Source organism: Miniopterus natalensis, chromosome 4 (assembly GCF_054644295.1).
Source record: "Miniopterus natalensis isolate mMinNat1 chromosome 4, mMinNat1.hap1, whole genome shotgun sequence".
In the NCBI taxonomy this organism is placed as follows: Eukaryota; Metazoa; Chordata; class Mammalia; order Chiroptera; family Miniopteridae; genus Miniopterus; species Miniopterus natalensis.
The window spans coordinates 83070341-83082791 of record NC_142084.1 but is presented as its reverse complement, the minus strand read 5'-3'; the positions used below and the strand labels follow the sequence as shown (position 1 = coordinate 83082791).

Sequence of the window (12451 nt, the reverse complement as noted above, 5' to 3'; positions counted from 1 at the left end):
GACCACTCTGATTTGAGAGGCCACCATTATCAGTTACTAAATTCTTATACATACCTGGGTCTATTCCTGAACTTTTGGTTCCTGTATGTCAAGGTAACTACCCACGGTAGCTTTATAAAATACTTTGACATATGATATAGCCAAGTCTCCAGGCAGAACCATCAAAAAGGACTTCTTCCCGTCAGCCCTAGCTACCCAGAGAACCTGCCCACTCAGCCAGCTAAGCCCTAGCCAGGCAGAGTCCTCCCAGGCCTTGCAAAGCCCCACCCGCCTCTGCAGTTGGTGCATCTGGCCCCTCCCTAAGATGACCTGAACCCTTAACCTGAAGTACAACTTCTGATGCACTGACGCTGGCCTGCACCCACAACCTGTTCCTATAACTAAACGTTTGGACAGTAGCCCACCTTCAGTATACTAAGAAGGGTAGGAAGTGAGGAACATGAAGAAAGAGGAAGAATGGAAACATTTTGTTCCCTTTAAGATCTTGAGATTTTGAAGCTGTAACAGGGCACCTAGGGGGACAAGTGGCTGTCCTCCACTCACTGCTTTTGGCAGGAAAGTGGTTGGGCCCTGGCAGAGGGGCCCAGCCCTGTCCTCTTCTGCATCAAACAGAAGGGCCCTATGGTTGGTAAACAATAAGGCTCAAGAAAAGGCAGGTCTCTAAATTTGCAGCAAAAAATGTGAATGTGAAAGGAGGAAGCATGGAAAATAAACTTTTTTAATTCCATTAGCTACTTCAGTTTTTTCTCTCCACTGCACAGCTCTTTCCAACACATGGTCATGTGGATTCTGGGTGCAATCAAAACAATCAGTGGCCTTTCACAACCATTCCTAACAGGCTGTTGGGGTGAGGCTGAATGAACTGTCTTCCTGTCCAGGTCAGTCTGCAGAAGCCCTGGCCACTATTGTCATTGCCTACTCTTTGGCCTATGGAGGCCATTGCAGGTGTTAAAGCACCTGCCCACCTGACAAACCGTGGAATTCTCTGGAAAACTAGGCACTGGCAACAGCTGCCAGATGAATAAATAAAGCCACAGCTCATTTTTAGTTTTGTAATTACACATCTAGGCCAGACTGGCATTCAGAATGTTACTATGCCAGGCCAGCCAACTGGCCTCAGGGGTTTGGGGAAAAGCAACCAACAGCCCAGAAGCCAGTCATGACGGGGTTTGGGGGGGAGAGGGGTGCTCCTCCCTAGCATCAATCCTCAGGGCTCACTGGCTGACATGGATTCCTTAAGGCCAGTGTTGAACTTTGTACCCCAGCAGGGCAATCTGTTCAGTGAGGGGCAGTGCCAACCCTCCTGTGAGAAATCACAGCAACCTCCATCTTCCTGGCTGTCTGTCCACAATGCCAGGCCTCAGCCAGTGCAGGAAACCCTGGAATTCCAGCTGTTGGACTGGAGTCTGTTGTATGGCACTGGCTATAGCTCCCACATTTTTAAAAATATATATCTTTATTGACTTCAGAGAGAGGAAAGGAGAGATGGAAACATCAGTGATGAGTCATTGATCAGTTGCCTCCTGCACGCCCCCTGCTGGAGATGGAGCCCAAAACCCGGGCATGTGCCCTGACCAGGAATCAAACCCTGATCGCCTGGATCCTAGGTGGATGCTCGACCACTGAGCCATAGCCGGCCCGGCTAGCTCCCACATCTTAAGACACAGGGTGAACACGAATTCAAGGATGGCAGCTCTCATGACCACTGAGGAACTCACACAGGTACACTAGTGGCCTTGGAAGCTACGGAGCCCCTGCCTTAGGCAGACTCCCCAGAAGCCCAATGGCAGAGCCCAGCAAAGGGTTCATGGGCTGGGCAGGGCAGGGTTCTTCCCTCACCAGGCTCCACCCCTCACATGCAACAGCTGTACCCAAGATGGGAGACCAGCCAGGATTGTGCCTTTTCAAGTTTTTATTTTTGTACATTTTTTTGTATTAAAAAGAAAAGCATAATTACCACAAATTACAAAGGACTAAAGCAGACTAGAATAATGAATGAAATCACTTCAGCCTGGAAAGCAGATACTCTCAATAATATTAATGTTATAATACAAGCTCATTCAAGTATTTTACATTGTTTGTCCTTTTAAATGTGATATCCTAGCACATGGTAAAGATAATGTACTGAGCGTAAGGTGGAACCTTCTCCGCAAAGCCAGATAACAAGTTTTCCTCTCCAGCGAGTAATGGGCTGTAAGTTCCTATCTTCTCTGCCTCTGCCGGCAACATGGCTGAAGGAGAGTGGGGTTGGGGCAAGTCCAGGGACCCTCCACACAGGAGATACTTTGGGGTCCCACTCTGGAGGACACCAGATGATCCAGACTGCTCTACCCAGGCTTTTGGCAAAAACCACCCCAACCCTCCCTAGCTAGTTGTCTTCCTTACCCCTCCCTCCCCACTTCCAGGGCCTTCTGAGCAGCTTTCTTTTCTAAAATCAATCACCAGGAAAGGGGGGGGAGGGGGGCTACAATTGAACAAAACAAAACAACTTTGACATAGGGGCTCAGCACCTCAATATGAGCCCCAGGGGTCCAGGATGGGGCAAGGCCTGGCAGCCCCTCTCTACTGGTGGTGCATCTGCTCCCAGGTTCAGGAGGTGAGAGAAACCTGTCCCTAGCAGGGCTGAGACACACAGCCCTTCTGGTGTTTGATGCCCAAAGGTTTTGTTGGCATGGACCAATCCTGGAGGGATGCAGGACGAGCAGAAGGATCTGGGCAGACTGTTGCTTTGTGTCTCAGACCCTGGATCCCCACGGGAGGATGGTGGGTATGGAGTGGCAAGCCCTGATGGCCCTGCCACTCCTGGCATGCTTGTCACAGATACATCGGTCCTAAATTCAAGTGTCTTCAGAAAGTGAAGATGTAAACTACTCTTTGCAACATCAACTCCTAACATGTTACAAAAAAAAAGGAAAAAAAAAAGTCTCCTTTCTCCCCACCCTCAGCCTGTGTTGAGATGAAGTCCTCACCTCATCACCTCCAAGGGGCTTCCTTTCTGGGGTGTCTGTGGGGAGGGGTCAGGGAGAAGACAGCAGCCCCCTGACCTAGGAATAAACTAGATCAGAACCCACAGCCTCTCCCCACACCCCTAAGGCTTCCTTGTGCCCCAAACCCAGCAGAGGACAAACACTGAGGTTTCTGTGGTGCTGGATACAGTACAGGGCTAAGCGACCTGAAGCACAGGGGAGACAAAGCAAAAGGAGGCGGGCGCAGGAGTCCAGTGTCTGGTACAATGTGGGGCAGGCACCAGACCAGGCAGAGAAAGGCCTCAGATCCCACTGTCAGAGCAGAGATCAGACACTCATCCTTGGCTTTTGAGACAACTGGGTCACAGGACTGAGATGGGTTTCCCAACATACTCACCACTGGGAGGGCAGAGATGAGGGGGGACAGGCCAAAAGCAATGAGGTGCCCAAGATAGAGGCAAGCCCTTGCCAGCCTGGGATGCTGTCCCCTCCTCCCAACCTTTGGGCCCAACATGGGAGCAGTTGAAAAAGAGGGCCATGAAAGTGCCAGCAATCGAGCAACACCACCACAAACTTTCCAGTGCTGCCTGGTTCCCGCTGGGGGTGAACGTATTGCCATCCCACACCCAACACAGCCCAGTCTGCGTGGGTCAGTCCTTCATCACCCTCCCCAGCTTCAAATGCCTGTAGACTTCAGCCATTCCACTGTCACTCACAGCCCAACCCAAGCAGTCAGTGGCTGGAGAAGTCAGGTATACTCTATGTCCACATATACCTTCCTGCCGCGAGGCTTCTCCAACTGGCAGGGTTCTCCCCAGCCCTCAACTCCTCCACTCCTCATTCCTGGGCTTGCAGAGGGGGGTGCAAGATGGGGAGACCCCAGCAGACCCTAGCGGGGAGAAAGGCATCTTTCTCCACCTTTATCAGACAAAGCCTCCTCGAGGTCTCAGGTCTTCCAGGGCAACATGAGAAACACTTCCAAGCCTCAGCTGCCAGGTGTTCACCTTCCCCCTCTGAGGTGGGGAGACTGGCAAACTGAGGACATGTGTCCCAGACCCAGGCCAAGGCTCTTCTCCAACAGTTTGAAGCAAACTTGGCCTTGGGATTCCAAGGGTAGGACAAAGGGCGTCGCAGCGGGGAAGGGGCCTGGAGTGAGGCAACAGCAAGCAGAGCGAGGACACAACAGTGGCAGCAGTGTAGACACAGGACGTCAGCTTCAAACGATGCAACAGCAGGGATATTTCGGGCATGGCTCTCATTCGAGCCACCCCCAACTCTCTTGCCTCCAAGGCAGGAGGCACTGTACATGCAACTCAGTCCAGAGGAAGATTCTAGTCGATCCAGCCCAGGCACATCCAGAGAAGGTGGGAGCTCTGAGTTGGCTCCACCGAGGAAAACAGGCATTTGGGTATTTCAGTTTCCCGCTCCACAATAAGGCAACTTTTAAAAAAATATTATTTCCAAGAACAAAATAAAACAAACAAAACAAATTCCAAGGGTAGGAGAAAAACATCGCTTGCTGTGGATTAGGTGGGGGTTTTCTGATTTTCTTTTTTTGGTCTTTTATGGTTGGTTTTGTCTTTTTTTTTTTTTTTTTTTTTCCTTCTTCCCCAAGGATGGAAAGGTCAGAGAAAAATAAAATAAATCATCTTTCAATAGTCTTTTTTCTGGTATGAGCAGCGTCTCTCTGGGCTGGGAGCAGGGGGCGTGGAGAGAGGGAAGAGGCCAAAACCTCCCTCCACCTCCTTTTAGATCCTTTGGTTTCCTTCTCCCAGAAGATGGCAGAAGGGCATGGTAGGGACAGCAGGGAGAACATGGTGATAGCAAGGCCCAGGTGACAAGGGCCGGTGCTCGTGGGGCCCAGGGGTGCTGCAGAGCCTTCCACGGGACAGTGCTGGGCAATGGGGCCCACAGGTCCTTCTTGTGGGCTGCATAGTTGGCTTGAGGGGGAGCAGGAGGCTGTGGGGTAGGGACCAGGGTTGTGGCCTATCAGCCGTGGGCAGGGCTACAGAGTAATTTTGGTAATCCAAATGAACTATCAATAATTTAAAACTTGATATATATATGTATATGTATATATATATATATATATATATATATAAAATCTCCCCCCGTTCCCTCCCCCCTTAGAAGACAGGATGTGAAGAAGAGTCATGGAGAGAGGAGGAAGGGGATACGTGGAGGCTCCTGCCCAGGGGTACCTCTGATAGCCCAAAAGGTATACACACTGCTACTCAGCACAAAGGCCCATCCTAATGACTCTAGGCCTGTCCCTTCTCTGTCCCCTCTCCTGGGACTGGGCGCCCCCATGGACTCTTGCCCACCCTCCTTCCCTCCAAACCCTCAGGGCTAAGGGGTTTTTCATCACTTTCCCAAAGTCTGTGTGTCTGAGTGCTGGCTTGTCCATTTGGCATCTTCCCGTGTGGGCTGGCCGGCGGGTGGTGTGGGGGGTTGGCTGATCACGGTAGCGGGCCTGCTGGAAGACTGGGAGGGGCACCGCTTCCTGCCCTCACCGCCACCACCTCCTGCTACCACTGGGTGTCGCTTGTGGTTGCCCTCTTCACCCATGGGGGGCTGTAACAGAGGAGGGAGTCACAGGTAATTAGGGGGCACTACCCACACACCCTCCCCCACCAGGGCTGTCTGTATAAGAAAACTCCTATTTCCCACCTCCAAATGCTATATAGATAATAGGTTTAGCCCTAGAAATGAACTACCAGTTTTAATGAGCATGTTTGCCATGCTAGGGTGCCAAGCACTGTACTACTTTATGCACTTGGTCATGGGGTCTATACCACCTTTGGATGCAGACATGATCACTGATACTGTAAACTGAAGAAACTGAAGCACTGAAAAGTAAGCTGCCCAGGGTTCCATAGCTGGTAATCGATAAAGACCAGATATGGACTGGGCGTGTCCTGCTGAAGCCCAGGCTGTTATCCACAGGAGTTTCTGTTCCTGTTATGGCAAAGGGTCACTGCTCAGGAGATGACACTTGGAGTGTGGCATGCAACAGGCTGAGACGTCTCAGCTCAGAAGGCCGAGGCTCCTAGGGACTGTCTCGTCCCTTCAAGGCCCCAAATAGGACACTGCTCTAAGAGTCAGACCATGATCCAGTCTGGCAGCACCACTACCAAAGGTTTTGTAACCATGAGGAGGTTTTCTTCCCTTTCTGGGTGTTAAATCTTGTTCTACCCTAACTGGTCTTCCTATTACAAGGGCTCTCTGCACGTGTCCCTCCCAAAGGAGGGAGTATACTTAAGGATGGAAAAAACTCTATTCCTCTTCATACTGGGAGACCTAGGCAGTGCAGCCACTGCCTCACTTGGTGGCCATGGGCTTCAGTCACGGCCCAGGTTTAACAATAAACCTTGCCTACTCCACCACTTTGTAGAGGCTAAATGAGGACAATGCAAATTGTACAGCACACAGCACTCAATCAATGGCAGTTTTAAAAACATACTTGCCTTTTTCCTAAAAGGTCTCAAGGGACTAATAATGTAGTGGCATGTCCCCACTACATTATTAACTCTAGTCCCTGAAGCACCTCGCACAGAGACATCCAATTACTCCAACTACCAATTTCCTTAAAAAATCCAGTAGCAATAACCCCAATCCACCACTGGATGTCACTGTTGAGTCAGTGCTCCAAGAAGACGGGGGCACACTGGCCTGTGCCCCTAAGTTGGTTGGAGCAGTCTTCCTGCACACTGAAAAGTGGTGGGGTTTGATTTCTGATCAGGGCACATACCCAGGTTTCAGGTTTGATCCCTGGTCAGGCTGCCCATAGGGGAGCCAACCAATCGATGTTTCTCCCATCCATGTTTCTTTCTCTCTTTCTCCCCCTCTCTCTCCCCGGTTCCCAATCTCTTATAAATAGATGATAGATGATATAGACAGACAGACAGACAGGAGAGTGGGGTGGAGGTACAGGAAAAACAGAACATAATTTATAAACTTTTGGGGTTAGAACTGGCCTCTTCCAGAAAGAACATAAACATTTTACTTTGGGTACCCATTCTGATCAACTAGGGCACAGTAAACAAGGAGGGTTGCAAGATAAAAGGGGAAGAGCATTATGATGGTTTAGCCATTTCTATCAAGGGAAGGGAGAGGGAGGAGCAACCATATAACCCCTTCCAACTACCCCCCACCGTCTACTTCTCACCCTGGATTTTACAGAGGAAGACACTAGGACCAAATTAGAGCAGGCTGCGTCCCTGGGCCAGTGGCACAGCTGAGGCCAGAACCCAAGTTTCCTGATCTCCGCCCAGTTTTCTTTCTAGGACAACCAGAATGAGAAAGACTTTCACTCACATCCACTCGGAAGTCTTCGAGACGTCGGAATTTGCCGAGGTATTCTTGAAGTTTGGGGTCAATATCCAAATTTTTGGCTTTGGAATATTTCAAGAAGGCCCAGAATTTCTCCAGCCCATAGAGCTGACCTGTAGGGAAAGAGGAGAGAGGCAGAGAGAAGCTGAGAATAAAGGAGCTCAGAGGAGACTGAGGTGTGATGTGACAGACCCACGCCAAAATGGGGAGTGAGGGGAAGAAGGCCTAGATGACCAGGGCTCACAGAGCTCCAATTGTGGCTCTCACCGGCTTCGTAGTCCTTCACGGTTTCTTCCTGAAAATCCTTGAATATGTCCAGCCGGAACTTCTTTTCTAGGCCATAACTATAGTATCGAAAAAGGCACTCCAAACCATATCTGCAGTAGAACACAAGTCAGGAAAAGCAGGACTCAGTTTCATCTTAAAACAGGGAAATGAACCCTTGTAACAGATGAACTGTGAAAGAGTTTGAACACAATGGATTATCAAGGAAATGGCAAATTCTTTAAGAAGGCTAATATTTCATGCTAGTTGAGTGGGTCCTACATTAAATGTTTACAGTCTGCCAGGGGTGAGCAAACTCCAGTCAAATTAACAGCAGCCCCCTGATCACACCATGTTTACTCCAATTCATTTGTGAAGTGTCATTGTCTGCTTTTCTGCTATAAGAGCAGAGTTGAGTAGTTGCAGCTGAGATGACAAAACGTAAAATATTTGTCTGTCCCTTTGCAGAAAAATCTTGACAATCCCTGAGATAAGCTCTTTGCAAAGACATTTGCATGGCAAGGACTACATGCCAATTAGTAGGTCTTCATTTATTTGATTCAGAAATTTCACTTCTAGGAACACATTAGAGAAACGGCCAAAAATGCAGTTAGATTTTACAGAAATACCAAAACTGTTCATAGTAGAATTATTAAACAAAATCTAAATGTCTAAGAATAGAGAAGTGGTTAAGAAAAACATGGTGCCCGGCCACCGTGGCTCAGCATTTGAGCAAAAACCTATGATCCAGGGGATTGCAGTTCAATTCTGGGTCAGGGCACATGCCCGGGTTTCAGGCTCAATCTCCGGTAGGGGGGCGTGCAGGAGGCAGCAGATCAATGACTCTCCCATCATTGATGTTTCTAGAGCTCTCTACCCCTCCCTTCCTCTCTCTGAAATCAATAATTTTTTTTTTTTTAAAGAAAGAAAGAAAAAAACATGGTAAATTTGTTCAATAGAATAATATAAAGCTATTAAAAATTACAATGTAAATATTCACTGATGATACTGACAAATGCTTATGAGATATTATCAAGTGGAAGACATGTTTCAAAGTGTTAAATGTAGAATGAGCCCATTTTTGTAAACAAATATGTAAATTTTACATCTATGCATGCACACAAAGTCTAGAAGGGCACACACTTAAATATAGCAACACTGGTTATCTTTAGGAGTTGGAACTTTTCAAGTGACCTTATGTATATTATCTAAACTTTCAGACAAAAACACATAACTTCTATAAAAGGCCAAAAAGTCAATTATTTTAACAACATGGAAACATATTCATGCTTATACATGATAAATAAAATACAAAAAGGCATTCACAGGATGATTTAAAAAACATGAAATACGGCAGAGCTTTAACACTGAGGCATGTTTCCCCCTAGCTTCCTTAAGCACATCTATACTTTTCAAATTCCTTAGAGAACACATTTTACTTGGGAAAAAGAAAGAAGAGTCTAAAAAGATTTTTAAACAGTAAAATATTGAAAATTACCTAAGTATCTATTAGGAGACTGGTTAAATAAATTACAGTACATCCATAGAGTGTAAGAACATACAGACTATATAAAAGGAACAAGAATGTCATTTATGGGTGGATATCGAATTATCCTTTTTTTTTTTTTTTTTTTAAGAGATGTGTTTCTTTTCTTTTTTAAATATATCTTTACTGATTTCAGAGAGAGAGGAAAGGAGAGGGAGAGAGAGAGATAGAAACATCAATGATGAGAGAGTCAATGATTTAGCCCACAACCCGGGCATGTGCCTTGACCGGGAATCAAACCCCGATTGCCTGGATCCTAGGTTGACGCTCAACCGCTGAGCCACGCCCGGCCGGGCTTAAATTATCTTTAAAATATAGCATTAACTAGAAAATCAAGGTGCAAAAGCACATATAATAGAGGACATCTTTTGTGTAAACAAAGAGGTAGAGGTGAGACTACATAGGCGTATGTCCTTGCTTACATGGGCAAAATGTTTCCAGAGAGGACCCACAAGATTCTAACATTACTGGGGGACTATGGGGAAATGAAATAGATGGCAGGAGAAAGGGATGAGGAGACTTCTCACTATATAATCTTTGAACTCTCGGAAACTTTAACCAGTGAATATACTATCCATTAAAAAATAATACATTTTAAATGAAGTATATACACAAGAGATTTCCAGTTACAGTTCTGGAAGGGACCCACCAGGGACCACTAACTACCCACCAAGCACCAGCCAGAGCCCCCACCCCAACCTCACTCACCTGTAGCCTTCTTTGGCATCCTCCAGAGCCAGCTGCTTGAACTCCTCATACATCTTCTTGTTAAAGTGATCTCGGAGGAAGAAGGACCAAAATCGAAAGAGAGTGTTCATCTCCTGAGACTGGCCAATGCCCAAGCGTTTCCGCTCTGATGGGAGAGAAAGACGGAAAGACATCAGGACCAGGCTGCCAGTGCTTCAGAGGACAAATGGGTCCTAGAGCTCAAGGACCATGGTCCTCTCTCCAGCACCTCCCAATTCCCTTGCTCATCGCCTGCCCCTCGGTCTTTCATGGAGCACTAACTACCCTGTGCGGGCCCTGCTGCAGGGCTCTGGGCCTGTGCCTCACCAGAAGCAGGTGGCAGGAGCTTCTGAACCAGGTCATCCTGGTCTAGCTCTTCACCTCAAACAGTACTGCACTCAAACACAGTTAGAACAAAGAAAAGCATGAACAAGTAACTTGTACATTCTGACAAGTTATAGTCTTCATTACTGATTATCAATAATAATTCCAGGAGTTCTACAATATTAACAAGTACAAAGTGGTAACATTTAAAAACAGTACACAAAAAAGCAAAAATAGATAAATCTGATTATCATTAAAAAAAATTAAAAATCTTTGTGCTTCAAAGGATACTAACAAAGGAAAGACAACCCACAGAATGGGAAAACATATTTGCAAATCTCGTATCTGTTAAGAAACTTGTATCTAAAAATTACATAAAGAACTCTAACTTAATAATAAAGACAAATAACCCAGTTAAACAGGCAAAGGATCTGAATAGACATTTTTCCAAAGAAGAATAAACACGGCCAACAAGGAAAAATGTTCAATATTATTAGCTATCAGGGAAATGCAAATCAAAGCCATAAGGAAGTATCACTTCATATTTACCAGGATGGCTATGCTCAAGATAGACAATAACAAGTGTTGAAAGGATGCGGAGAAATTGCTGTTAGGAAAATAAAATGGTGCTGCCATTGTTTTGTTTTTTTAAAATCCTCACCTGAGGATATTTTCTCCATTGCTTTTCAGAGAGAGTGGAAGTGAGAGAGAGAGAGAAACATCGATGTGAGAGGAACACATCAACTGGCCGCCTCCTGCATGGCCCTGAACGGGGCCGAGGTATGAGCCGTGTCCCTGGCTGAAATCTGGGAACCTTCAATCTGAGGGCTGACACTCTAACCACTGAACCAAACTGGCCAGGGCACGGTGCTGCCACTTTTGAATTTCGAGTTCCCTCAAAAGGTTAAACATAGAATTACCATAAGACCCAGCAATTTCCACTCTCTCACACAAGACAAATGAAAACCTACATCCACACAAAAACTTGTATAGAAATGTTCACAGCAACATTATTCATGATAGACAAAAAGTGGAAACACAAATGCCCATCAATTATGGATGGATAAACAAAATGTGCTATATCCATATAATGGAATGTTATTTGGCAATAAAAAGAATGAACTACTGATAGATACATGCTATATCATAGATGAACCTTGAAAACAATGTACCGTTCCATTAATACAAAAAGTCCAGAGATAGAGAATAGGTGGGGTTGTATAAGCCTGGGAGGAGTTAGGGGAAAGGGGGTGTTGGGGAGTTACAGGTAAGGGGTCGGCTTTCTTTTTGTGGGAATGAAATGTTCTAGAATTGTTTCTGGTGACTGCATGGTACACTTTATTTTTTGTGTGTGCGTGCACCATTCATGGAAGTACTGCAATACCAGGTCGATGTGAAGAGTGGATAGAACAAGCTCCTATTCCATCTCCCTGTTCTAAAAAGCCATTAAAAAAAAAAAAAAAATCCATTTAATATATTATCCTCGGACAGAGGACATAACAGATATTAAACTGGTAAGAACAGATACTACACTTGATCTTAGCCCAAAGGCCAAGATGTAATGTATTCAATACTTTAAATGGGTGAACTGTATGGTATATAAATTGTATCTCAGTGAAGCTGTTACTCCACATACACATGCATGCAGAGGAAGTGAAGAGGAAAGTAAGGTGAAGAACCAAGCATTTAGCAGCCATGCTCTGCTGAATGAAAGGGGTCAAATGAGGTAATAATTAGAAGTATTAAGATTAGTTTCAGTACTTTTACAGCGAACATGACAGAAACCTATAGTTAAAAGGCACCCCTTTTTGTGATAAAAGGAAATGTGAGAGCACCTAGAGTGGTTCTTTCCTTTACTATCATCTAGGGCAGGGTTAGCAAACTTTCTTCTGTGAAGGGTTAGAGAATCAATATTTTAGGCATTGCAAGCCACGTATCATAAATTCTATCATAAATTCGTTTTTCCCCCTCCACAACCTTCTAAAAATGTAAAAACTACCCTTAGCTCAAGGACTCTAATAGAGAAATAGGCTGCTGGCTGGATCTGGCCCACCCATAGTTAGGCAACCCGTTCTCAAGAACATATTCTGCCTCACACATACCTTTTGCAATGGACAGTAGACCACTCTGGACAATGGCTGAGTTGGTAGTCTTACCAGAAATAGGAAAACTCTTGATACCTTTTATATCAATAGAGGAAGGTCAAGGAGCAGGAATGTTTTGAGTACCAGATTCTTTTAGCCTCCTTAAAACTACCTGGCTCGAGTCTAATTTTATTCCTTCTTGCTATGTC

At 45.9% G+C, this 12451-nt stretch overlaps 1 protein-coding gene and 1 pseudogene across 2 annotated transcripts in view; both read right to left on the bottom strand.

The window, feature by feature from the left end:
• Positions 1-5047: 5047 nt before the first annotated feature.
• Positions 5048-12451, bottom strand: part of LARP1 (La ribonucleoprotein 1, translational regulator) — a 49571-nt gene continuing 42167 nt past the window's right edge. For both annotated transcript variants that reach the window (XM_087816939.1, XM_087816940.1), the window contains exons 16-19: positions 9817-9961; positions 7566-7675; positions 7284-7411; positions 5048-5540 (exon numbers count right to left, since the gene is read on the bottom strand). In XM_087816939.1, the coding sequence (XP_087673065.1) occupies positions 5331-5540; positions 7284-7411; positions 7566-7675; positions 9817-9961 (593 nt within the window). In that variant the 3' untranslated portion in view covers positions 5048-5330. The remainder of the gene's footprint in view (positions 5541-7283; positions 7412-7565; positions 7676-9816; positions 9962-12451) is intronic.
• On the bottom strand, positions 11509-11721 carry LOC148093393 (U2 spliceosomal RNA; annotated as a pseudogene).